Below are 26,368 nucleotides of genomic sequence, written 5' to 3' on the forward strand. Positions count from 1 at the left end.
GCATAGGAAGTTCCTGGCCAGGAGCTGGGGAAATGGGTTCTGTGCAGATGGTGTGAGCTATCTGAGTCAACACCAGTAGTTGGGCCAGTTGGGGGTGTGTGCAGCAGGGGCAGGCCAGGGACTGTCTCTGGTGGAGGCAGGAGCAGATACCAGATGATCTAAACACAGAAATGAGAGAGCCCCAGGAGTCACAGCATGCCTGTGTTGCTGGCAGGGTTTTGAGGCAGGGATAGGGCAAATCATTGATCCCCAGGCCTCCAGATCTACAGAAGCAGGGCTAGAAGCAGGTGACCTCCCTCCCAGTCGTGGTCCTGTCTCCCTGCTCAAGGTTGGTGAGGATGTCATTCTAGGTGCCCCTTGACAGCCATGAGGTCATGAGGTCAGTGCTGCCAAAGAAACAGCAGCATGGGGAGGGCTGGTGGCCCTTGAGCACCTATTGGATCCTCCAATGGCCTAAAAATTCTTAGGGAACATGGGGAGTATATGCACAAGGGAAACACCGAGTCCCCAGAGGTTCTAGGAGGTGGGATGGGTCATCATAATTTCAGCTCTGTTCACTTTGCCCTGGAAATCCTGCTGTCTGAGCTGCTGTGAGCTGTCCCAGGGCTTTGTGGCTTTTTCAGGGGAGCCCTGGTCTCCCGATCCTCTCCAGGTAGCCCTGATTCAGCTAGAGCCCTAGGGTCCCACCTGGAAGACAATGTGTATGCCTCAGAGGTGTGGACTTTCCATGAAGGATGAGGGGCTGGGGAGCTGAGTCAGCTGTAGGGGAAAGAGTAATGAGGAGTGTACCAGGAGACAAGTGTGACCAAGCAAGCACAGCTACAGCAGGGCATGGCCAGTGCCCTGACTCCTCCACTTATGGATGCTAATAAGGCTATCTTTTCCATCCCCCTGGCTTCCTTGCAATGATCTCCCTTGCTAACCCAGTGATCGGAAGGATATGCTTGTCTCTTCCTGACTGTGACCCGGAAACTGCCTTCCATCCCTCCTTTCACATGGTTCCTACCAGGATTCTTTTTCTCTTCCCCCTTCACTCTCTCTCTCTCTTTTCAGGCCAGGAGGGAGGAGAAGTCAGGCCTTGGGGGTTCCAGAGGCCGAAGTCTCAGAGCCTTACAACTCGGGGCAGAGGGGTCAGGTCCATGCATTCCGGAGCCAGATTGTCTGCATTCAAACCCTGACTCCCCAATTTACTGAACTTGGTGAATCTGGGCAAGTGACTTAACCACTCTGTGCCTTGATTTTCTGGGCTGCAAGATGGGGCTGACAATGGGACTTATCTCTAGAAGGTTACTGGGAAGATTAAACGAATCAGAGTATGCAAAGTGATTAGGACAGTGCCTGGCACCAAAGTAGCCCTCAGTGCTGGCGCTCTCTGGTTGGGTTCTACCCTTCCCTTTCCCTCCTCCCTTGTCTCCACTAGCCCCGGGGCCCTGGAGGAGGCAGAACAGCAAAGAATATCCACGGAGGCTGGTGGTGGGAAGGATTCGGGGAACGAGTGGGCGGAACATCCAGCAGAGGAGCTGGAATAGTCAACTGGTTTTGAGTTTGGACTCTGCAGGAGTCTAGGGGAGCTGGGGCCAGCCTCCTGACGTCATATCCTCTGTGGTGCTTGTTCTCCCGCTTTGCCGCTGGAGTTTCTCATTGGCCCTCGTGAGGGGGGAGGAGCCTGAGACAAAGCCTCTGATTGGCTGCTTTTATTCAGACACTTCTCAGTTTCCAGTCTGATAGGGAGGGGTGGAGCGTAAGATATTTAAAACTCACAGAAATATTTGAATGGGGTAGAGAAGAAAGGAGGGAGGGAAGAGGGTGGGAAGTAGGGGCGGGGGAGCGGGTCCAGGTAAAAGATTCTTGTCCAGTTCTCTGGGATGGTTTATAAAGTCCTGGGGGTTGAGGGCAGGGGACTGGACTGTATGAATTTTGGGCCGCTGGCTGATGTGGAGTGGCTATTATATTTGAGACGAGAGAGATAAAAAGAGATGTTGCACACAAACCTTTTAATGACGCGGTCTTGGTGGAGTCTGTTCAGGGCGGGGACCCCTGGGAGGTGCTTTCCTGAACCACAGTCTTGACCCGCCTTGGGCCGCCATTTCCCTCTTTCCCTTCCCGGAGTGGGTGGCTCAGGACCTGCAGGACCCTCACTCCCTTTCGGGCTCTGTGAGGCCCCGTGTCAGTGCTCAGAGTACATTCTCTCGTGCTGAGGCCTGGAGCGGGACCATCTGCTTCTGCTGCTCTTGCTCCTGCCGCCTTGGCTTTCCTCTTCTCCTGGAGGGCAGGAGAGCGGCGTCCTGGGTATGCAGCGCCCAGGCCAGGGCTAGGAGCTGGGGGCTACCAGGGGGCTCTCTACTCAGCCGCGCCCAACTACCATTCTTTCTGCCCCATCTATTGCTCCCTGGGGCCAGGACCCCCAGGAAGGACTCAAGGAGACCCCAGCCAACTGGGGAAGTGGACAAAGAGCTCTGGCCTGAATGGGTTTGAGTCTCGGTGCCACCCCCGCCTGGGCGCCTGAACCCGGGTAAGTCCCTGCTCCCACCTGCTCTCCATGTCCTGCACCGTGTCTGGCAGTGGCTGGCCCAGGGTCTCTGGCAGGAGGGCAGTGACAGCGCTGGCGGCCACGGGGACCGCGCCGTAGATGAAGAGAGGCACGGAGGGGTAGAGCTCAGCAGTCATGCTCACCAGTGGGCTCACGATGCTGCCCACACGGGCCATGGTGCTGCCCATTCCCATGCCCGTCTGCCTGTGGGGCCCAAGGTGTGGTGGTGTCAGTCACTGCCCTAGCGTGAATGCTGAGGTCCCAGCTGAATTCAGGGTCAGGGCAGCTCAAGCTGAAGCCTCGCCACCCCCCTCCCCCGCCCCTCTCCCCCACCCCTTTGATAGCAAGTGAGTTTGGCATTTGTTCGGGAGATTAAAAACAGACAAACAACAAAAACAGGCTGGGAAGGGCTCTGGCCAGAGAATCAGGAGACTGAATTTTGCCTCTGGCCTTAACTGGCCATGCGACCAGAGGAAGAGTCCCTTTTCCTCTCCGGCCCTCAGTTTCCTGAGCTGTCAAATGAGACAGTTAAGTCAGGCCAGTGGTTCTCAGATCTCCTAGGGGATTTTGAGTTAGAATTGTCCCAGCCCACACAGTCCTATTGGATTAGAATCCTCAGGGGACAGGACCCGGAAGCTGCATGTTGAGAGTATGTTAAGAACATTCTCTGAGGGAACCGAGGTTAAAAACCTTGACTCAGGAGACACACGGTTTGGGTTCAAATCCAAGCTTCCTCCCTTACAAGCTGTGTGACATGGGGCAAGTCACTTGATCTTTCTGTGGCTCAGTTTTCTCATTGGTAAAATGGAAATAGTCACGGTACCTACCTTATAGGTTTATCATGAGGATTCAATGACTTGATACTTATAAAAAGTTTAAGACGATGCCTGGTGTGTAGTGTTTTATACTGTTGTTCTTTCCCATGAAATCCTCTAAGGGCACAGGACAGCAGCCATGACCCTGCTGCGTCCCAGCAGCCTAGGGAAGCCGGGCCATTCTTTGACATCTCATGGGAATTTTGCGACCCATTTTTTAACATAGACACGTGTTTCTTGTTTCTTAATGCAAAAATGCTCCCCCCCCCACCTTTTGGCACTCGAAAAGCAATGCTGGGTTTATCTGTACAACCACCAAACACAAGCAGTATTAAATGTGGCTTTTGTGAAAAGAAATTACTCTCCCGTTTGGTCTTTGGTTTCAGACATACTTTGGTTATAGACACACTTAGCTTATAGATGAAATTTAGGTTTGGTGGCTGCTTCTAACTTGTGGTTTAGATCAAGGTGGATGCGGGGTGGGGGACCTCAATGAATTGCCTCTGAGATGTGTCTTCTTGGCTCTCTACCCTGCCCCAGCTGGTGACTCCTTTTGAGATCTTTTCCTTGGATCAGGTAAGGGCTTAGCGGGCAGGTGTATCTGTGTTAGCCACGAAGTGTGTACTGAGCTTGCACAGTTGGGGGCTGAGAGGGGGCCTTGGGCTACGCATGCTGGGCGGTGTGCTCTGGGGTCTGACCTATGTGTGTGGGGATGTCTTGTCTGAAGGCTTCTCCCACAAGGCTCCTACTCACCGGATCACTGTGGGGTAGAGCTCCCCAGTATAGAGGAAGATGCAGTTGAAGGAGGCAGCCAGGCAGCCTTTTCCCAGCACAGCAAGGGAGGTTCGGACAATGGACTGATCTGGAGAGAAAGGAAGGGGTCAGTGGGAGTTTGGGAGTGGGGCACGAGAATCTGGGGATAGGGTTAAGGATGAAGGACCAAGGTACTCGTGGGTGCTCACCCTGGGGTACCACCCCATTGACCAGGATGCAGATGCCTGCCAGCAGCAGTGAGGCCATCTGGGCAGGCCGGCGGCCCAGAGAGTTGATGACAAGGAAGCCCACCAGCTTGGCAGGCAGGTCCACAGCACCAAAAATCACCTGGATTAGGTAGATGTTCACGCCAAAGCCCTGCAGGTCCATGACCAGCCCGTAGTAGGCAAAACTAGTGGCAAACCTAGTGGGGGAGGGACGAGGGGTATGGAGTTGGTTAGGAAGGGTTAAAAGTGGGGGTGCTCATTCAACATAGGGGTGAGCTACACTGCGACCCTGCTTCAGAAGCTAGAATTTGCCTTGGCTAATCTGTCTTCAAGCATTTAGTCTAAGTGCAGGGTAGTCCTCCAAGACCCCAAATTTCTCACTCTTCTGATAACTAGTATCCCCCAATATATTAGGGGATTTTTCACTTAGTTGAATGTAAAATTCATCTAGTTTTGGTCTTTATCTTATCTATTGATGCCGGGCTGAGGGCAGGTGGATTTTCAAGGCACATCTTTAGAGTCAAGGTGTTAGGAAATGCCAAAGCTTTGCAGACCTAGGCCTGGTTCTGGGATGGTTGTGCTTCTTACGTTGTCCGGAGCCCACAGAATGAAGCTCAGGTTATTGGATAGGACCCAGAACCTGGAGTAAATCCCAAATTGGAACCAAAACACTCACTGGTAGAATTGTTGAATGTGCTTTTCCTAACTGTCGTGGCGTTATTCTGGTGATGGGCTCAGGAGGGAAGCACATCAGAAGGATTATGGGGAATGTTGCAACCAAAAAGGAACATTTTTGGCTGATACCAGCCTTGGTCAACGTGTCCTTTTAGAGATGAGTTCTAGGCATCTTATTGCCCGTGCTTGTGTTTCTGGCAGGCCCTGATCAGGTAAGATCAGGAAAGTCTCCAAATGTTTTGCAAGCCAGACTCGTCTCTGCCTTCAAGATGTAATTCTATTGACTTTGGGGCTGATCCCAATCCTGAGGAGGTGTTTCCATATTGCCACGGAGTAGATAAAAGGAGAAGGTGGAGAGACCGAAGCCCAGTGTGGCGATCGGAAGTGAACTGAGGGGAGGTCGTCTGGTTCTTCACGATCGTCCCTGGTGGAGGATTACGACCCCTCATGGCAGGTCCGCTGACTTTTCCTCCCTTCTGTCTGGCCTCTTCCACCCACTGCGTCCACTCTCTCCCCAACCAGCCTCCTGTCTCTTGGTCTGTCTCTGTCTATCTCTCTATGGCTCGGTCTGTCTGGGCCTACCACAGCATGGAGAGGCAGAGGAAGAGGTGGCGAAGGGCGGGGCAGCGCAGCAACTCCAAGGCGGAAGCCTGGCCTTTGCCCATGGTCAGCTCCTTTTGCAGACTGGCCCGGAGCACCTGCCAGGATGGGCAGGGCTCAGGGCCTGGACTCCTCCAGAAACTCCTCCCAGCCTAACCCCTTACTCAGGGAAGCCCTCTGAGACCTGGGTTCGGGGTTGGAGGGAAGAATCCTCATGGGGTGTCATGGGAGGCCTTGGGGGGGTCTCACCTCCATACTTAGCTTGGTGCCCTCTTCTCGCTTCCCATTGATCCAGGCCACTCTCTGCAGGGCCCTGAGGGTGAGGTCTAGCCTCCCGGAGGAGGAGTACCAGCGGGCTGACTCGATGAAGAACCTGGGAGTAGGAGGGTGGGGGTAGGTGTCTACATGGCTTCCGTTCCCTTTGGCTGGGCTGGGGGCAAAGGGTGGGCTTCCCAGGGGTCTGCAGTGGGATTGCATTTCAGGCTGGGAACCCAGGGGTTTTGCCAAATCCCTCTCTCTAGGACCATAAGACAGCGACCAGCTTGGTGATGACCCATCCCCAAACCCAGAAGCTCAGCTTTGGGGTCTTGGGTAAAGGCAGCAACACAAGCAGGTTGGAGAGCCAGGGGGGAGCTGAAGAACAATATCCCTGGGGTGGGGAGGGAGGGGGTAAATCCTTCCTCCCACAGCCTCAGTTCTCCCATCTGTCACACGGAGGCACTGGGCTGGGTTTGACCTTCTGGCCTTGACCTTCTCTGATTCTGTGTGTTGGAGTGTGCTGTGGGATCTGGGGGATGTCTTGTCCCTTGAAGCCCTCTGGGCAGCCCTTGGGCACTCCTGCCCACCCCGGGCCCCACACACCAGGAGTAGATGAAGAAGGCGAAAAAGGGCACGGAGACCAGGAGCTGCAGGTGGCGCCAGTGGGGCACGGCCAAGGCCACACCGGCCAGGAGAAACTGGCCCAGGCTGTAGACATAGCCAGTCAGGGTGCCCACACAAGCCCGCGTGTGGATGGGCATCCACTCCACATCTGGAAAGAAGGTGAGAACAGAGTGGTGCCGCTGACCGGGTTACCCAGCAGGTCGACACCCCTGGGCTGGGCAAAGACCCCTCTCTCCACCCAAACTTTGATCTGTCCCAGGGCTCAGTGGAAGACACGTCGAATGAGGATGCATGCCATGACGGGGGAAGTGGGGGACTTTCGGTGGAGGAAGGAAGGGGGAGATGGGTTTGGAATCTCTAAGAATTGTCCCCGCCACTCCCCCACTCTGTCTTGCTGCTCCCCAACCTACTGTCCTGGTGAGCGTCCCTTTTCCCTTCGGAGCCTCTCTGACCACTCAGTGCTGGCTTTCCTCAGCATGGGCCGATTCGGCGGCCAGAGCAGCTGATGAACCATCCTGGTTCATCCCTGACCCCCAATCCATAGATTCCCTCCTGGGCTTGAGGGACGACGTTGGGTAAATCCTTGCCCTTCTTCCCAGTCTCAGGTTCCTCCTCGAAGAATGCACATTGATGGCTCCTGGACAGACCATGCTCAGGCCATAAGTGTCTTTGGTCTACATGATGCTGGCTTGTCCCATGTTAAAAACATGGAATTAATTTCCAACATTACAAAATTGGGCTATTTGACATTAATAAAGAGAAGAGGGTAAGATCTGACAGCCCTGACCCTTCTGGCTTGAGCAGCTGAGTGGTTGTGGGCCCTCTGGATGGGGCTGTGACCCTCCTTTGTCTAAAGTCCTCAGCGTTCCCTAATGCCTCTTGTACCCAGTCAGTTTCAGTCCTTTATGGGAACGGCCTGGCCCTAAAAATGGAGTTTGCAAGCATGCCTAAATGACAGGTCAGGATGGTATGAGTCAGGGGAAGAAGGCTGTTAGGTTGGCTGCCCAGACCAGGGCAGGCGGGACTCAGGTGGGGTTGGCTGGGAGAGGGAGCCGGAAAGAAGCTGCTGGGTTGGGGGTCAGAGAGGAGTGGGTAGGGGCCCGCCCTGCCCTCCCGGCCTCCCTCACTCAGTGTCATGCAGTTGAGAGCGATGCCAGCCAGCGACATGCCGGAGAGGAGCCGGAAGGCACAGTAGACGGGGAAGTTGGGAGCGAAGGCTGCGCAGGTTCCTGACACGGCCGTCTGCAGGTAGTTCAAGATCAGCAACTTGCGGCGGCCCAGCCTGGGGTGGGGGAGGGGGGAACAGCAGCAGGGATCCTGAGGGCTGACCGTGCCTGGACGGGTGGGGGAGAGGGGTGCCTGCCCTGGGGGAGGCTCTGGGCTGGGGGGTTCTTTTGAGGACCTGCGCTGTATCCTGAGGCTGGCCCTGTAGGTCCTCAGACCAGCCCCAGGGGTTCAAGGCCAACTTCCCACCTGGTTCCCATGAACCCAGCTGAGGCCCAGGCCCAGCCCGGCCCCGTGGCTCTGCCCAGGACTGACCTGTCTGCCAGGTAGCCGAACACCATGGCTCCGAGAAGCACCCCTACCATGTACAAGGACTGGGCCAGCTGGCGTAAGGCCCTGTTAGAGCACACGAGGTCCCACTGCGGGGAGAGGGGGCAAGGGTCAGGCAGGCCTGGGCCGCGGGGCTCCCCTCCCCCTCCCTTGGGCTGGCCCTCTGAGACCTATGCCACCCTCTTCCCCTGACATTTCTCTTTGCTGTTTGCTTCCCCGGTCCCGGTAGCCGAGAGACTTTTCTTGACTCTAACATCCCCCTTTTCTGTAAAGGCCCCCATCTTGAGTCCCTTTCTTCATCTTTCCATCTTGGCCTCTGGAGAATCTAGGACAGTCTGTGTGTGTGTGTGTGTGTGTGTGTATGTGTGCATCTGTCTGCCTGTCTCAGAGGGGAAAGCAAGTCTGGCTGGCTTCTGGAGCCGGGGGCCCAGGTGTCCTCACCTCGGTCACGATGGTGGACGGGAAGGTGCTGTTGTCATAGATCCAGCCATTGGTGCACGGCTCTGTGGCCCCCGTGCCGTTGGTCTCTGTGTCGTTGGGAAAAGGCGGTCCCTGTCGGGGGACGGTGAGGAGGAGGCAGGACTCGAGCTGCCCCTGCCCGTCCCGGGGCAGCCAGGCCTCCAGGTCCCCGTCCTGGCTGAGGTTGGCGTCAGCAGGCGGGCGGCAGTGGTGGGTAGGGATGGCCGCGGTGAAGTTCTGCAGGGTGTTGTGGGAGGCCATCAGGAGCAGGGGGAGGACCACCAGCGTGACCTGGATCTGCTGGAAGCGGCCGACACCCCCCACCTGCTGCAGGAGGTCGTTGAAGGCCATGGGGCCGGGCCGGCCAAGCGGCTGGGGGCTGAGGACTTCTGTCTGGGTGTCCCTGAGCCTGCCGTCCTTAGCTGGAGCACAGAAGCAGCTGTTGCCTCCGCAGCTGAGTTGTTCCTAGAGCCGAATCGGAGCTGGCTCTGTGGGGGGACAGGAGCCTGGCTGGCTGCCCCTCCTTCCTTCTCTCTCTCTCCGTCTTCTGTCCCTCCCTTTCCCTTGAGCCTCCCCTCACTTGGGGGTGGGGTGCTCAGCTTTCAGGGTCTGCCGTAGCCCTGACCCCTGCATGGGCAGGATTTAATCCTTGGCCTGGAGGGAATGAGTTAAAGTGTGACTTGGTATCAGAAGGATTAACCCTCTGAGTGTCCTTGTGTCAGTGGAAATTCTCCAAGTGGGTATAAAGGGCAGGAGAGTGGACCGGAGTGGGGGTCCTGAGAGGGCGTGTCCGGACATCCGGGGGCAGGGGGGGCCAGGTGGGACCTTACTGTCTTCCTTTTACTGAGAAGACTGGGCTCTGGGAAGTGTGGTGGTCTCTTGAAGGGATTCTGTCCTTTTTAGTGGACAGGATCTAAGCAGTCTGTCTTTGAGAAGGGTTGCCAGAGAAAATACAGAACTCTCAGTGTCGGATCAACAAATACATTTTATTGTAGTGTAAGTATATCCCTAATATTACGCGGGACACACTTATACTAAAAGAAAATCATTCACTGGTCTGAAATTCAGATTTAACTGGGCATCCTGTATTCTTATGTGCTAAAATTAGCAACCCCCGTCTCTGGTCTCCTGGGGGCAGCTCATATCTCATAGGACTACAGCTTTGTTCAGATGGAAGTAACTAAAGAGGTCGGAGGCTACTTTTGAAGGAGCAGGACCTAAGACCAACATTTGTACATGATCTAGATCGATCCTTTCAGGGTCTCAGCTTTTTACCTTCTGGCTTTTTCTGTTTCCAAAATTTTCCCTGTGTCTTATCTCTGTCCATAATTTTTGTTTTAACTTTTTTCAGTTGAGCATGAACTTATTTTATTTGCAGCCACAACTCAAAGACAATCACTTGTTTTCCTCCATTGATTTGGCTGCTGAGGCCCGATCACCCAAGATCAGGGCAGTGCCGAGTTCTGGTTGGGTGGGCTTCTGTGAGTTCTGATTGGCTGGATCATGGGTTGGGAATGCCAATAGAGCCAGTGGCTACTTCTTGCTTTTATTGAATTTAATTTTTTTTTGTTCTAAAGTAGGTCCCATACCCAGTGCAGAGCCCAGTGAGGGGCTTGAACTTACAACCCTGAGATCAAGACCTGAGCTGAAATCAAGGTGCTTAATTGACTGAGCCACACAGACACCTCAACAACTTCTTGCTTTTAATTTGCATAGTGCATGGTATAGGAAACGTGGACTCTGAGTCAGTTTACGTGGGTCTAAATCCAACCAAAAAATGTCTCCAGACATTACCTTAAGAGACGTCTCAGACTTATTTTGAATAATGATCAATCCCATACCTGCTTGGCCAAGGATATTCCAGACATACAGATGACTTCTACCAAAATACTTCCAAGAGTGCACATGCTCTTATTGGAGTAGGGGAAAGGTTTGCAAGGTAAGGAGGAGAACTCCTCTTCCTCCACATTCTGCTGGACTACAGCAGAGTAGCTTGGACCCTGAAGCATGGCAACCCTTGCCCTTCCCAGGTGTACCTAGCCAGTTTTGCCATTGGAGGAGCCAAATCAGGACCCTGACCTTCCTGGGTCCAGGCCAACACTCTTCTACCATGTTCTAACTCAATTGTTGATTTGAGGTTTCATGCCAGACTCTTCATTTTTTTTTTTTAAAGATTTATTTACTTATTTGACCAAGAGAGATCACAAGTAGACAGAGAGGCAGAGAGATTGAGAGAGAGAGAGAGAGAGAGAGAGGCAGGCTCCCTGCTGAGCAGAAAGCCCGATGCGGGACTCCATCCCAGGACCCTGAGATCATGACCTGAGCCGAAGGTAGCGGCTTAACCCACTGAGCCCCCAGGTGCCCCTCATGCCAGACTCTTCTTTGTGGGGTATTTCCATCTGGGGTCTCTGGCTGTCCCTCCCTCTTTCCTGCCTTCTATGGGCTGTCTGTTCATCCCACCTCACCAGGTTCTTTGGCATATGTCTGAACAGCATAGATGGTTAGAGTTCTGGAGTTTTGTGGGACATATCCAAGCCCCATACGAATTAGCTGATGCAAAGGCCCGTGAAGAGAGGGGGTATTTCTCAGTTCTCCCAGGGATAAATCTCCAAGTCTTATTGTTGAGGGGAAGCAGTTTTATTTCTGACTTCTCCTGTAAGGACTCAGGATGCCCTGCTATTGTTGTACAGTTTACTCAAGCTACAATCTCGTGGATGAAGTTGGGAGGGTGTTTACTATCTTTTGAGGCGCTGAGATACGTGAAGTCTTAGACTGCTTCAGACCTATTTTGTCTAACTTCAAAGACAGGTTATTTCCTGCAGGTTTAGAGGTGAGCAATGCCCGGCTAAAGACGTCTTAGAGCTCATCCAGTCTCATGTACAGAAAAGAATAGGGAGGCCCAGAGAGGGATGTAACTCAGCCCAGCCTCCCTCCCCCCACCCAGTGTTGGTTCTGGGCTGGGACCCAGTGGGTGTCCAGATGCCTGACAACGTTCTCCAGGCCAAGGTATATAAGAGCCTTGTGGCCTGGGGATGTGAAGACAGCTGGACAAACAGCTTGGGGGCTCTGGGGCCAATCTCCTGCCAGGACTTGGTGCCCTCGTGGGGGCGTGGGAGGAGTGTTGAGGGCAGTGGGGGAGATGGCGGTCCTACAAGCACCTTCCCTTTCTGAGCATGCGCCCAACCCTGCTTTTGAGAAGAACTCCCTCCCTAGGGCCTGACCAGCTCCAAGCCAAGCTGAGCCTGGAAAAGGCTCTGGAGACTCCAGGGACTCCATTGTGGTTGGCTCCTGGGATCATCTGTCTAGCAAGGAGACTTCCCACCAGCCCCCCAGCTCCTGGAGGGTTTCTGGACGGAAGTGCTCCTGTGGCGAATGATTGGCAGAATGCGAAATATCCTTTAGGGACATTCTGAGTCATTAATCACTCCGAGTTGGACTCCCTGGACTGACTGGAATGTGGACTTCAGTTCTGGCCATGCTCACCCAGAAGGGGTCAAATCTGGGACTTCTGATTGGCCAAGTGCCACAGAACCACATACCATCAGAGACAAATGCTGTCGCTCACATGAAAACGTCTCATTGTACAGATAAGGAGACCAGGGCCCAGAGAAGGCGAGGGATTTGTCCTTGATCACACAGCAGACCCATCTAGATCTCAGCCCTCTTGATTCCATTGCTCTTTCTATCATGTTAACAGCCATCACATATCTCAGATTTTCTGAGACATCCAGTTTTTTTAAAAAAATAATTTTATTCTGTTAAATGGGATTTAAAGTGTGTCACTACATGTGATTTTGATTTTGGTTGTTTTGTGAGGTTTTTCAGATAAATGATTTGCAGGTCGGAGGAAATGCTCTTGCTCAGATCACAAGTCCTAAGTGTGGGTTTGAAATGAATGGCTTGGGGAGAAGTCAGGCAACTCCAAGTGCCTATACAGGCACATGGCAACACTCTGAACAAGGAGCCGAACTGTGAATTGTATGTCTCATGGCCTGGTTACCCTGGCCAATGAATGGTGCAGAAATTAGAAATTCATCACAAACTGCCACGGAAAACCTGGACAGGAGGCGAGTAACCAATGCAGTGGCTCAGTGTGACGATTCTGCCCAAGAGAGGGGCTCCATTTTGCATGGACAAGTCCCTGAGCCAGTTGGAGGCTGAGTTCAGGGACTGAGAGCAGGGGGTAGGGAAAGCAGGAGGAGCCAGAGCTCTCAAGGAGCAGCAGAGATGGGAAAGGTGGAATCCAAGCTGGGGACTTGGGAACGGCCAGAAGAATGGGCATGTGCATCCTGACCAGCATCCCGGTTCACCAGGTGTCCTGACCACGTGACTGCGAAGCACTTTCCCAGGCATCTTCCTTTCACCTTCCTGCGTGTCTTTGCAATAAATACCCTGAAACAGCTCAGGAATGGTTACGGCCAGGACATCCTGGGAGCCACCCTGAATTCTGGACAGCTGGAAGTTGGGGGGGTGCGGCGGCGGGGCTAGTGTTCCTACCTGAGCCCAGTTTTCTTCCCTTCAGGCTGAGCCCCAGCCAAGCCACCCCGTGGCCCACTGAGCCCCACCCCAAGTGCAGTGGGGGCTGGGTGGGAGCCATCAAGGGCTGGGCGTGTACTAAAGGCAGGGGGGTAAGGGGAGGCTGGTGCAGTCTGGGAACTGACAGGAGTGGAATGAGGCTACATGGCAGGTGCGAGGGGGAAGGTATTGAAACTGAAGCCAGTCGAGGCAGGTTGGGGCCTGAGCGGGTTGGGCTCTGAGTCGGACCAGCCTTGTCACAAGAATGTAGGCTTCATCCCACTGGGAAGTCACTGAAATGTTGAAGCAGGGGGGTGTAACACGCTCTCTCTCCTGTTTAGTAAGCTCTCTTCCAAACATCTAAATACAGATTTGAGAATAGTGGACTCTGCGGCTGGCGGTCGCGGCCCTGGAGTGTGTCTGAGTTGTCTGATTGGTGGCCGTGACCTGCTGCTGAGGGCTTGAGCTCACCAGTCCCAACGGAGATGTGCTAATAGGGTAAAACGCACCCCAGACTCTGAAGACTTACTATGAACTGAAAGCTGTAAAATACCTTTATCGATAACTTTTATATTGATTACATGTTGAAATGGTAATATGTGGATATCTGGGGCTAAATAAAATATATTATTATTATCATATATACACACACTTAAAATTAATTTTACCTCTTTTTAAGAACGAGCTACTAGGAACTTCAAATCACATAAGTGGCTTGCATTCCATTTCCACCGGACATCCCTGGCAAGGGATGGCGGAGGAAGGGGTCTTAGGAAAGAATTCTGGGGAACGTCAGTGTTTAGGAGATGATAGAAGGAGAGGAGCTGCTTTTGGAATTGTTTGGTTTGGAAACATTTGAGTTTAGCTTAAACAAAACAAAAGCTATTCAGAGAATTCAGGATATTTTCTCGCGCTCAGTATATCCAGGGCCGAGGAGGACCTGGGGCCTGGACTCCGTTAGGAATCACTGTGAGGGGCGCCTGGGTGGCTCAGATGGTTAAGCGTCTGCCTTAGGCTCAGGTCATGATCTCCAGGTCCTGGGATTGAGCCCCACGTCCGGCTCCCAGCTCAGTGGGGAGCCTGTTTCTCTGTCTCCCACTCCCCCTTCCTGTGCTCTCCCTGCCTTTCTCTCTCTCATATGAATAAATAAATAAAATCTTAAAAAAAAATCAATGTGAATAGTCTCACCGAGTCTTTTTATCTGGGCCCTCGTGTCTGTGGTTCTCCTTTTCTCAGTGCCTTTCGCTTTGTTCTTTCTCGGCAGCCGGCTTTCTCTGACCCACCGGCCTCTGGGTCAGCCCACCCTCATGCTAACCCTCCTTCCCAGGACAAGGGCCACGGCAGGGACTAGAACCTCTGTGGCTCAGACTCCCAGCCCAGGAGGGAACACGTGATGAATGAGACCTGGTTCAGGAGGGCCGCCTGGTCCAGACAGTCATGACCAGAGGTGGAGGTCATGGAACAGTTCAGTTGGCAGGTTCTGGGGGTGTTGACCTTTGAGGAAGGGGTAGGGGCAGGATGGGCGAAACTACATTTTGTAGCATTTGCAGGAGACCCTCCAGGAGAGTCTGAAAGAGCAGCCACAGTATGGGAGGAAGCTGCACACGCCACCCCCTCTGCTGCCGGCCCTTCCCCCCTGCCCCCTGCTCCCCACCCCACCGCATCTCAGAAACCAGGGGACCCAAGTCTGTTGAGAGGCTAAGTAACAGGCAGGATGAAAATGCCCTTTGGGTTCAGCTCAGCCCTGGGGGCACAGCTGTTTCGCTGAAGGGAGGAGGCTGGAGAGCAGTTTGAAGATGTACAAGGTTAGAAGGTACAAGCCCGAGAGGCATCCAACTTCTTTATAAAGTTTAGTTATGAAGGAGAGAAATTTTGAGACGGTGTGGCCCCTGCGGAGAGATACGGTTCCAAGGGGGGCTGGTTGGTTTGGTTCGTTTTTGTTAAGACAGGAGATGCGGGAGCTCATTTGACATATGCTGAGAAATGAGCCAGGAGAGAGTGAATGGGTGGAGGAGATCTGAGGGGGAAGACATCCAAAGGCGCTTTCCTTTGGACTGGGTGCACAGCCCCAGTGGGAGGATTGACTTCCTGCTGGGATTGGAGGGAACTCAGGGAACATAGAGTGACAATGGTGGCCCTTGGTTATGGCTACGCTTTTCACATGTACACACGAGACAGAGCTGTCCAGGGGCCTGGGTCTGGGCCATGGATCAGAGACCTGGGGCAAGCAGATGGATTGGATCGGGACTGGAGCAGTGCTGGCTTCTGCCTGCAGTGGCTCTGGGCTTGTCTTGTCCTCTGCTCACACGCATGCTGGGACACGTACTTGCCCACAGCGTACTTCCAAGCACAGGACTTGCTATGGACAATATTGGGTCCTTGCTCAAATTTGTATGTTGATGCTCCAGCCTCCGGTGTGATGGTAATTGGAGGTGGGGGCTTCGGAAGGTAACTGGGGATAGATGGGGTCATGGGGGAGGGCATGATGGTGGGACTAGTGTTCTCAGAAGAAGAGACAGCAGAAACCTTGCTTCTCTCTCACTGTCCCCGCCAAGTGAGGACACAATAAGAAGGTGGGCGTCTGCACGGCAGGAGGAGGGCTCCCACCGGAGACTGAGTCTGCTAGCGCCTCGATCTTGAACTTCCCAGTGTCCAGAACTGGGAGAAAGAAATGTTTGTTGTTTATGTGGTCTGCCTGTGGCTTGTTGTCGCAACCTGAGCAGACCTGGTGTATATGCAGCTCTGTGCACTTGTACACGTGCACACGGGTTCCCATCAGTCCAGCCTCTCTGTACCCGTGTGCCCAACCCTGCATGTGACACATAAGCCCCAGTGGATGGTTATGCATTGCATGTGTCTGCGTGGCGGCCAGCCCCCTTCTCCCTGCTTCCTCCACTCCTGAGCATGGTGGCCTGAGTTCATTGCCATTTATTGAACGTTTCCAGCGAAGGAAGGGGTGGGGAGCAAGAAAGGGAAGCTGTCTTTGTTTAAGATTGAGCTAGGGAGCTGAAGGGGACTGCAGAGGAAGGGGGCTGGGGTCAGTGGGGGAAGGTGGCCTGTAGGGAAGGGCTGGACAGAAGAATGACATGGCCTTGGCTGAGGGAGGATGAGGACAAGGGTAGGGAACGGGAAGGGTTCCCTTTGGGCTGGAGCATGGACCTACTCAGGGCCTCCCAAGGTGCCCCCAGAGCCCAGAGGCAGGCGAAGACCTGGCTAGGATTCGTTTCGGAAGGGCAGGGAAAGGAGGGCTCTGCTGTCTTCAGCTGGGGTCCCGGCCCCGTCCACAAGGCTGCAGAGGGATCTTCTGGGATGCTTTCTCTGCTTCTGGTTCCTGCTTTGGTTTCTTTGCCTGCCAGGACCTAGGGAAAGAGAGCTCAGGAAAAGCTGCCGGTCGGGACCTGCTTCCCCAATGAGGAGTTCCAGTGGGACCAGAGGCAAGGGACTGACCAGTGTTCCACGTCTTCGATAGTCTCTGGCAAGGGCCGATTGAGGGTCTCAGGCAGGAAGTAGGCGGCACTGCCTCCAAGGAGGGTGACGGTCCCAAATATAACACTGGGGATGAAGGGCTGTAACTCCCCCGTGATTTTCACCAGTGGGGCCGACATGCTTCCCACACGGGTCCACATGTTGCTTACGCCCATACCTGTTTGCCTTGGGAGAATCCAGGGCACGGATTGGCAGCCTGTGTGGGTCTTAAAGGACAGCTGTGGGACCCCTGGGCAGGGGCGGGAGGATGCCACAATCCCACCTGACCCCATATCCTTTGGCTGGGTCAGCCCCAAGCCCAGCACCTACCGGATGACCGTGGGGTATAGCTCGGTCGTGTAGAGGAAGAGGCAGCTGAAGGAGCTGGACAGGCAGCCCTTCCCAAACACAGCCAGGACTGTCCTCAGCGTTGGCAAGTCTACAGAGGGAAGAAAAGGCGACGGGTCTTTGCCTCAGAAGCACCTGAGTGCTTTCCCTCCTCGGCAGACTTTGTCTCCCTTTTTGCTTTGGCTGTTGGAAAGCTCAGATCTAATTTAAATTTGAGTAAGAGCCCCTCTGCTGTTTCTAGTGCTTTGCGGGCTGTCCTGCTGCATCCATGTTTTCCCCGGCTCTGATTTCCTTCTCCCATATTTTGTTGTATATAGGCTGGTCCTAAAATAGCTCACGTTCCTTTGGGAGGATATGGGTGTACCAACACACAAACGTCTATATAAACGTGGCTTTTCCAAGGTCGTGGTGGGAGTAGGTTGTGGGGTCTCCTCTGAGCGCTGAGCTCCGTGGTTTTCCCATGCCAGCTCGCCTTCCGCTTAGCGATGTCAGGCAGACCATGCTCCATCCCAGAGCGATCCCTCACACTGGCCAGACACCACCATACTTTGCCCAGGCTGGGTCAGATCTGGAAAGGAGCTTTGGTATCATCTAGCCCAAATGAGTCATTTTCTAGATGAGAAACGTGAGCCCCAGAGAGTTTCAGGGACCTGCTCAAGGTAACACAGAGAATTAGGGGCAGAGCCAGCAGAATTGGGATCCCAGGCAACCCACTTTCCAGTCGGCGGCAGCCTGTGTTGCCCACAAACGCGTTGGGCTGCTTTCAGAGGGCTCTGGCTTAGTCCTGGCTTCTCACCTGAGGGTACAAAGATGATAGCCAGGATGGCCCCTCCTGCCAGGAGTAGAGCACCCGCCTGGGTGATGTGTCGGCCCAGATGGTTCATGGAGAGGACGGCGATGAACTTGGCCGGGATGTCGACCCCACCAAAGATGAGCTGGAGGATGTAGAGGTTGACTCCAAAATCTTCCACACTCATAGCCAGACTGTAGTAGCCAAAACCAGTGGAAAACCTGAGGGGAAGAGAGTGATTGGTTGGTGCCTGCCGCTAGACTGGGGTCTCTCCCTACACTGGTCATGGGGTCATCGGGAAGATGAATAGTTTCATTTCTTATCCCAACCACAGCTGATCGGTACAGGCTGCTCAGAGAGCTCTCTGAGATTGTGCAGGGCTCAGTGCTGGGATGGATTTGTTATGTCTGACAAGAGCACGGTCTAGGGTGTGGTGGCAAAGAATCACATAATTGACTCTAGAGAATATCAGGACTGGTGAGACTCTGGGAGACCAAAGGAGGTAGGAAATGGTCCCTCTTGGTTGTGTAATAGTTGAACATCTAGAATGGGAGAAGTGAGAGTCAAGCTGTGTGCCTGGGTCAGACGCTTCCTCTTTCCCTCTCAGAATCGTGGGATCTCTTTTGAAGTCCTTGGACATATGGATCCTATTCATGTGGAGATAAAGGAGGGTCTCTGAACCAGGTCACGGAGAGGGCTTTGCAGGAGCTGTAGAATGTCAGATGGAAGAGATGACTCGGAGAAGCGTAATTTCTGTCTTCAGGCCGTGAGGGCCAGCCTTGCTCCGTGTGGTCCCAGAGGGCAGAGCTGGGCCAGTGGGGGCGGTGGTGGAAAGGCAGAGAATGGGGCAATGGCCATAGCAGGGATGGGAGCTGTGAGTGAGGAAGGGGTTTGGAGTATTTGCCTTGTGGGTGGGGTGGGCATGACCTGACGGGGAAGCAGACACTGATGGCCGGGACTAGGTGTGTGGCTGGGACACAGGAGATTTATTTCCAGGGTTGGGGCTGGGCTGTGGCAGCCCAGAGAGGGGATCTTTTGATTCCTCTTGCAAGTACCCTAGGCCTTCCCCTTTGGAGAACCTGCTGGAAGCCTTGTTCATCGCTCCTGTTTGGCAGCGATGCGCGGGTGTGAGCAACGAGGTGTGGTGCGTTACCAGGCCAGAGAAAGACAGAAGGTCACACGGCGCAGGTTGGGTGTCCGGAAGAGGTCAGCCATGCTGTACTTGGCCTTGGCCAAGGAGATCTCCTTCTGCATGCTGAATTTGAGATCCTTGGGGCAGAGGAAAGAGAGGGGTGCCATTAGTGATTGGCTGCTGGGCCAGAGGAAGGAGGGAGGGAGGTGCAGGCCTGGTGTCTCTAGAAGACTTTTCCTGGGGCATTGGATGTGATGTTGGCTTGGAATCAGGGAAACAGAGGCAAGAGGAGGGTTCCTGGTCCAGACTGTAATCCCTCTTGGCTCCTACCTCCACGCTGAGTTTTTCTCCTTCTTCCTTCTTGCCATTGAGGGCAGCCATCCACCGGAGTATTTTCAGGGCCTTTGAGAATTTTCCAGACAGGACCACCCAGCGTACAGACTCTGGTATCCACCTGGGTGCCAGAACCAAGTCACAGTGACACCCCCCCCCCCCCCACGCCAGAGCCTTTTTGGTGGGGCCAGAAGAACACCAACATCAACAGGGCCCAGGACAGGAGGTCCAGAAACCCAAGCTGTTGTACTGCAGATTTCATGGAATTTAAACTTGGCCAAGCTTTGCACCTGGGCTGCCTGCTGCCAGCACAAATTCTAGCATTCTCTTCTTCCCTTTCCAGAAGAGCCTTTCCTCTGCCCCCTACCTGGCTACTTGTTATCGTTGGGTATCTTCCTTAGCTAGGAGCCTTGGTCCTGGGCCAAGGCAGGTGGATCCTGGGGAAGGGACGGCATGTTCAAAGCTAGACAGCTGGACGTTCCTGTATATCCTCCTCCCCAGCCCTTCTTGGGCCACCTCCCAGGGCGAAGAAGGGGCAGGGCTTCGGTCCTGGGGCAGCTTGAGAAGGTGGCTCAGGTTAGGGTTATGGCCTAGAGGACGGGTTTGAGGCAGAGGACCAATTCTGCTGGAGTAGGAGCACAGCATGAGGTCCTGGGATCGGCGAGTGGGAAGCCGACCTCACATTCCCCACCTCTAGGCTGTACTTTTGGGCTTGGTTCACCCTGAGCAGACCCTGAGTGTCACTAGGCAAAGAGAAATAGAGGAGAAGGAGGTGTGGGGAAGAAGGAATGATATTTTTAAAAAGCCCTGTCTGAGGGGTGTCAGCTGTGGCTGTGGCCACCATAGGCACCAAGGACCAGACTCCGTCCTCCTCTCCCCAACAAGAGGAACGGTGGCTCCCCATCAGTGAGCCTTCCTGTGGACCAGGCCCCCATGACCCTGGATGACAGGCGTTACTATCTTCATTTTGCCTAGGAAGATCTTGGAGCTCAGAGTGGGTGAGGCTTGTCCCAAGTCCCAGGGAGAAGGGGCCTGAGCTCTCGACTGTTCCCTGCTGACGCTCTGCTGCTCTTTGCTCCCTGTCTTCTCTCATCCCAGGCTGTGAACATTCCTGGGCTCTACCCTGGACCCTTGGAGCACCTGTCCATCCCCTTCTATAAGATTCTACTCTCATTTTCAAATGGAGGTCTGTCCCTCTTCTATGTCTTTTTGTGTAACCCTGGGGGATGGCTTCACTTCTCTGAGCCTCTGTTCCCTCATCTGTCAAATGGGACAGTGATGCCTCCTTCATACAGAGAGGTCATGAGGATCCGGATGATTTAAGGAGACTCCTAGAACAGGGCCTTGCACATAGGAAGTGCTCAGTAAAGTGTCACTCTGTGTCAGTTAAACATCCGACCCTGGATCCCAGCTCATATCTTGATCTCAGGATCCTGAGTTCAAGCTCCACACCGGGCTCCATGCCCAGCATGGAGCCTACTTAAAAAACAGAAAACAGGGGCGCCTGGGTGGCCCAGTGGGTTAAGCCACTGCCTTCGACTCAGGTCATGCTCTCAGGGTCCTGGGATCGAGTCCCGCATTGGTTTCTCTGCTCAGCAGGGAGCCTGCTTCCCTCTCTCTCTCTGCCTGCCTCTCCATCTACTTGTGATCTCTGTCTGTCAAATAAATTAAAAAAAACAAAAACAAAAACAAAAAAAACAGAAAACAAGTTACACTTTGGAGTTTCTGTTCCTGTTTTCAACGTGTCCTTAGCTTCGATGTGATGATAGTGAGCCCTTGACCTATTTGGGGTCTTTGATCCCAGATACTTCGATTCACCCAGTTCCCCAGTTTGGGCTTTCCTCTCCTTTCTACCTCAAATCTAGAAGTCCCCAAATCCTGTGGATTTGTCCTTCAAAATGCCTCTCAGACTTGCTCCTGAGGCTCCTCCTGCCCACACAGTCATGTGTCTCCTTTAATCTCCACCCACTTGGTCGGTCCTTGGGTCACAAACAGAAGCTCGGTCAGGCCTTTCAACACCACAGACACGTTCATTCTCTCTCCCTCCACACGAAGCTGAGGCTCCTTGGCTTTCTATTCTGTCCACAGCCTGACCCTGTGCCTCTCAACTTGGCCCCTTCGTCCACTGAGTGCCCCCCAGACACCTGGTCCTGCCGCACACCTTTGTGGATTAATTCCTCCTCCCTGGATTGCCCTTCCCAAATCCGGGACAGAGGTGTCCTGGGAGAGAGTCCACCAGCCTAGTCAGACACGGTCTCCCCCTGTTTGGCCCCCGCGGGCGTTAAGGAGGGAGAGGTAAGAGGTAGAGGAGAGGGCCACATACCAGGACAACAGGAAGAAGACGAAGAAGGGAATGGACACGGTTAACTGTAGCCAGCGCCACTGGGGGATGGCATAGGCCAGGCCAGGCAGAATGAACTGGCCACAGGTATAGAAGTAACCCATTAAAGTTGACATGATGGCCCGCATCTGGATGGAGACGCACTCGACATCTGCAGGAGGAGCCCAAGGACCAGATTAAGATTGTGTTGGGCCCTGGGCCACCTCCGGATGGAGGGGCACCAGCTCCTGCCCACCATCCCATCAGCTGCTTGACCTGACCTTGATCCTAAGGCTTCATCGCCCCCGTTTTACAGATGCTGTGACTAAGGCTCAAGAAGGTAGGACTCAAACTTAGGTCTTTCTGACTTCCAAGCCCACTTTTTTTTTTTTTTTAATTATTTTTAAGTAATCTCTATGCCCAACATGGGGCTCGAACTCACAACCCTGAAATCGAGTCACATGCTCTATCCGCTGAGCCAGCCAGGCACCCCCACCCCACCTCCAAGCCCACACTCTTGAGTGTCTCTCTAGAGGCAAACGACTTCCCTCATTTTGCTTCAATGTCCTTATCTGTAAAATCAGGACAACAGTGTGGCCTCCTTGTGTGTGTGGACGGAATGGGATGGCATCCCCCCAAGAGTGTCTGGCCCGGGGGTGGGGTGGGGTCCTCGTTGTGGATTGATGTTGTCCTTATGCTCAGAGGGGGCCTCTGAGATCCTGAGAGGGGCAGCACCTTAGGCGACCAAGGTCACAGCGAACCTGCGTTGAGCCAGGCCCTTGGCTTCAGGCTGGGGTCCCCCGACTCCTGCTCCCTTGCTCCTTCCCCCTGTGGCTTACTCAAGATGGTGGTACTCAGAACAATGCCCGAGATACTCCAGCCGCTCAGGAAGCGGAAGATGGTGTAGATGGAGAGGTTGGGGCTGAAGGCTGCGCCGGAACCGCTGGCCGCCAGCAGCAGGTAGCTACAGGTCAGGATGGGCTTCCGGCCAAACCTGGAGCTCAGACGAGTGGAAGGACCGAGTTAGCCCGGTGAGCTAGGTGAGACATGACTCTGCAGGCCTCAGGGCAAAGGGTCGGACCCCCCACCTCCCCAAAGGCTGGGCAGGGCATGTAATCCCCTCTTTAGACAGAGCCTGACTGGTAATTGCTATTTTTTTGAAGGCTGGCAGTTACAGTTTCAAGTTAATGAGTGATCGCCTCCCCGCCCCAGCTCAGTGGCCTGAGCCAAAGAGTCCATGCACCCGCCTCCACGGCCACACAGCCTCTATACCGTATCGGAAAACCTCGAGGCTTTCCCAGGGTCTGAGGAGGTGGGAAGACTCCGGTTGTGAGGGCTTTGGGGCAGAGGGAAGGCTGCACCCCAGCAGGATTGGGACATGCCCAAGGCCACAGACCAGGGATGGTCCTTCCTGCTTCCCCCAGTTCTTTGCCTCTTTGGGGGCAGTGCATAGGTGGTCAGAGTGAGGTGGGATGTCCCCGTAGGTTGTGCCGTGCCGCCTCCCCTCCAGAGGCCCCCGTGTCTCACCTGTCCGACAGGTCTCCCAGCACGATCCCCCCAATCAGTATCCCCGCCATGAAGACAGACTGGGCCACCTCTTTCAGTCTTCTGGAGTCACACACCAAGTCCCACTGCACAGGAGAAAGGTTGTGCCAGCCTGGCTCGGTCCAGACCGGCCCTCCCAGCCAAGCTCTGCCGGAGCCCCACGGTGCCGGCCCGCTCCTGGCGTCCTCACCAGACTTCCCCGAACCTGGACCCCCCTCCCAGGCGCCAGCTCTGCGTTCAGCCCAGCCCGGGGCTCCTTGGGTCTGCCTGTGGCTCTTTGGGTCCCTGACCCCTGGGGTGCAATGACAGTTCCTCTCCAGTGTATGTGGCCCGTCAGGGGCTTGTAGAGTCTGCTTAGCTGTTGCTTCCAGGTATGTTCTCAACTCCTGCGCTCGTCCCCTCCCAACTCGCCTGCACCCCGTGCTGCAAGGTCAGGGCCGGCCTGCAGCCTAGCTCTTTCCCTCTCCTCCATGCGGGCACGGCTCTGTGGCTGACACCTGGCTCCATCCCACATCTGTCTGTGTCTCTGAGACGGCTCCTTCAGGTCCACATTCGCTTTCGGTTCCCCCTTCCCTTCAAAGCTGAATCTTTTGGAAGAGAAGCTAAACTTGCTCTCAGCCTGGCCTCATCTTCTGCTCATTGCTCTAGTCCGCCCCCACCACTCCACTGTCACTGTGCTCACCAGAGTCGCCGTGATGTCTTTTTCACTAAGCGCACTGGAACCTTCTATAGCTTGGCCTGCCCTGATGCTGCTGATGTTGACCTCTCCTTCCCTCTGGTCTCTCTCTCCCTATTTACCACTCCTCTTCCTCCATGGGCTCCTTTCTCTCTTAAAGATTCCCTAAGACTCTTTCTGGAGCTTTCTCTCTTTTTATCCATTTTCCTGAGTGGAGCATAACCTGCTCCTCTGGCTTCAGTGTCTATTTTATGAGGAAGACTCACTCCAACCCGTATCTTCAGCCCAACCTCTCTTCTGGCCTGGAGAACAGTCAGTTCAGCTGCCTTCTTGAAAATTCTACCTCGATGATGTCTTACGGTCACCTCCTGAGTCATAAGACTTGTCATAAGACTTGTCACCCATGGTTCGCGGACTGGGAGCCTGTCCTTTGCCTCATCTTCTCCAGTGCATCCCCACGCCATCCTCCAGTTTCTAACTTTTGAATATTTCTGGAATCTGGATTCTTCTATCTCTACTAATATCTTAGTGCAAGATTAATAATAATGGCCGATTTTTATGGAAGGCTTACAATGCACCAGGCACTGCTGTAAGGAAATACTTCCCAAGCTTTAACTTCTTCAGTTCCCACAACCACCTCATGACGGGGCATGACGACCGTCATCATCCCCATTCTAGAGATAAAGAGACTGAGGCCTGCTGATGATCACTGTGGCGATCTTTGGACAGGTCTCCCAGCCTTCGATTTCAGTTCCTCCTGTCCTTGCTTCCCCTGCTAACCTGAATGGCTTCCTAAAACCCCTCTCAGGTCAGGTTCCTGTCTTGCCTAAAGGACTCCCTGGCTTCCTCCTGCCCTTTGGGTAAGGAGAAAGCTCTGTTAGCACAGATTTAGAAAGCCCTCATGCTCTCGCCTCTGCCTACCTGTCTGGCCTAATCTCTGCTAATCCCCAACACGCACCCTTTGTCTAGCCGTCCTGAACTACTTGTGTAATGAAGTGGAGAATTTTATTCAGTAGAAATGCCTCACAAGAATGTTTTGGAAGTGAAACAGTGTGGGCGAGAAACCATACGTCCCAGGGAGCCCTGTCCACATTCCTCTGCTGGAAGCGAGGGGGATGGGGTGGATGAAGACTCCAGGTCAGCTATCTCCAGGCAGCCCAGCATGGCCAGCAAACCCAATGGGCTCTTCTGGTTGAGAAGGGAGGCTTCAGGGTATGTGTGTGGCATGGTGGGAGGGCAAAGGGTGAAGGAGGAAGTGAGGGGTGTGAGGAGGAGTACACCAGAGGGTGCCTGGAGAAACTTCTGGTACATTGTGGCATGCTGTGGAAAACTGCTTTAGGAAAGTCTGAAGTAAAGACCTAGCACCCGGCTAGTTTCATTCACACCCCACCCCTTCCACAGTAAGCACATTTCTCAGGTGACCCAGTCTCTGAGTGGGGGCAGGTTCTTGACAGTGCAATGGAGCGGAAGAAATGCTTATTACTTCCACCTCGTTTGATTAAGGGAGAAGCATTGGTCTGGACTTGATTGTCTCCCCCCTTCCTGTTGATGGGAATGGTGACAACTAGAACGACTCAGGAAGTCATGTGTTGAAGATGGCAAAACTGTTGTTAGTCTGGGTCCCTGAATGACCCTATGGGGCAGAGTCACCCATCGACCTGAAATTCCCACCTTAGAACTCTTGCATGAGAAAGAGAACCACGTCTATGACCTGCAAGCCCTTGAATTATCATTGACCCTTTAGTTATGGCAGCATAGTCTATCCTGATACATCCCACCAGAAGTTGTAGATGGACACTTGATTCCCTCCCCTCCAACCTCCATGTTATTTAGTGTCTCAAGAACAAATCTTTCTGCTTGGATCCTGAGAGGGTCAATGTCAGGCCAATTTGGATTAGTTTAAGGCTGTTGCCCTTCTGTATGGTCTGAGACTAGATCGCCGCGTCTTGGTTTCTACCACACTACTTGCGGTGAGGTATGCATTAGAATAACGGTCACGAGCCAGTTTCTGCTTGAAAGCTGAGCCGTGTAAGGAAACACCATTCCTAGAATGGGCTGACTCATGTTTAAAACAAGCCTGAATCCTTATAATGGCCCATAAATCGCTGCAGGATGAGCAGACTTATCCCTGTTCCCTCTCTGCTCTCATTGGCTACTACACGTTCTCCACAGACTCCACTGGTGTTGGTCTTCCTGCTGTTCCTCGGACATCTCAGGCACCTCAGAGACTTGGCATATGGCATTTTCTCTGCCTGGAAAGTTCTCCCTTCAGAGAGCCACTTGACTTGCTTCTCCACCTCTCACAGACCTTTGCGCAAACATCATCTTCTCAACGAGAGCCTCCTTGACCACCCTATTTAAAATCGTAACTCCCAGTCTACTTCACTCCACCCCACTTTATTTTCTCGATAGCATTTGTACCATAAGCTATAACACATAGTTCCTTTTTGTGTGTTTATTTCTCCCTCAAGACCGTCATCTTGATGAGGGTACAGTGTTTCGTCTGTTTTGGTCACAATTGTACTTCCCTTGCTTAGGACGGTGCCTGGCACAAAGTAGGCACTCAGTAAATATAGGTGGGATTGAAGGAGTGAGCATTCTACAGGAAGAACAGAGAGAGGGAGAACCTTAGTGGTTAAGATATGCTGATGTCGAAATGAGAGGTCCTATGGTCCACATTCCAGATACCACCTGGAGGAGAGTTTTGCTTTGCCACAATGAGCATATGTCAGGATGGAGAGTGTCTAGG

The 26,368-nt window shown here is 53.7% G+C and overlaps 1 protein-coding gene across 1 annotated transcript in view; it reads right to left on the reverse strand.

Moving 5' to 3' along the window:
* Positions 1-1,979: 1,979 nt before the first annotated feature.
* The window catches only part of LOC309840413 (uncharacterized protein), a 31,603-nt gene continuing 7,214 nt past the window's right edge, over positions 1,980-26,368 (reverse strand). The window contains exons 3-22 of the mRNA XM_082682459.1: positions 22,926-23,029; positions 22,238-22,392; positions 21,402-21,570; positions 19,076-19,199; positions 18,767-18,882; positions 17,620-17,834; positions 16,806-16,914; positions 16,458-16,661; positions 16,275-16,369; positions 15,553-15,668; positions 8,478-8,960; positions 8,022-8,125; positions 7,610-7,764; positions 6,462-6,630; positions 5,850-5,973; positions 5,583-5,698; positions 4,308-4,522; positions 4,099-4,207; positions 2,531-2,734; positions 1,980-2,325 (exon numbers count right to left, since the gene is read on the reverse strand). Coding sequence (XP_082538585.1) covers positions 2,175-2,325; positions 2,531-2,734; positions 4,099-4,207; positions 4,308-4,522; positions 5,583-5,698; positions 5,850-5,973; positions 6,462-6,630; positions 7,610-7,764; positions 8,022-8,125; positions 8,478-8,960; positions 15,553-15,668; positions 16,275-16,369; positions 16,458-16,661; positions 16,806-16,914; positions 17,620-17,834; positions 18,767-18,882; positions 19,076-19,199; positions 21,402-21,570; positions 22,238-22,392; positions 22,926-23,029 — 3,237 coding nt within the window. The 3' untranslated portion in view covers positions 1,980-2,174. The remainder of the gene's footprint in view (positions 2,326-2,530; positions 2,735-4,098; positions 4,208-4,307; positions 4,523-5,582; positions 5,699-5,849; positions 5,974-6,461; positions 6,631-7,609; positions 7,765-8,021; positions 8,126-8,477; positions 8,961-15,552; positions 15,669-16,274; positions 16,370-16,457; positions 16,662-16,805; positions 16,915-17,619; positions 17,835-18,766; positions 18,883-19,075; positions 19,200-21,401; positions 21,571-22,237; positions 22,393-22,925; positions 23,030-26,368) is intronic.

This window comes from Mustela nivalis, assembly GCF_964662115.1.
Source record: "Mustela nivalis genome assembly, chromosome: 9".
NCBI lineage: Eukaryota > Metazoa > Chordata > Mammalia > Carnivora > Mustelidae > Mustela > Mustela nivalis.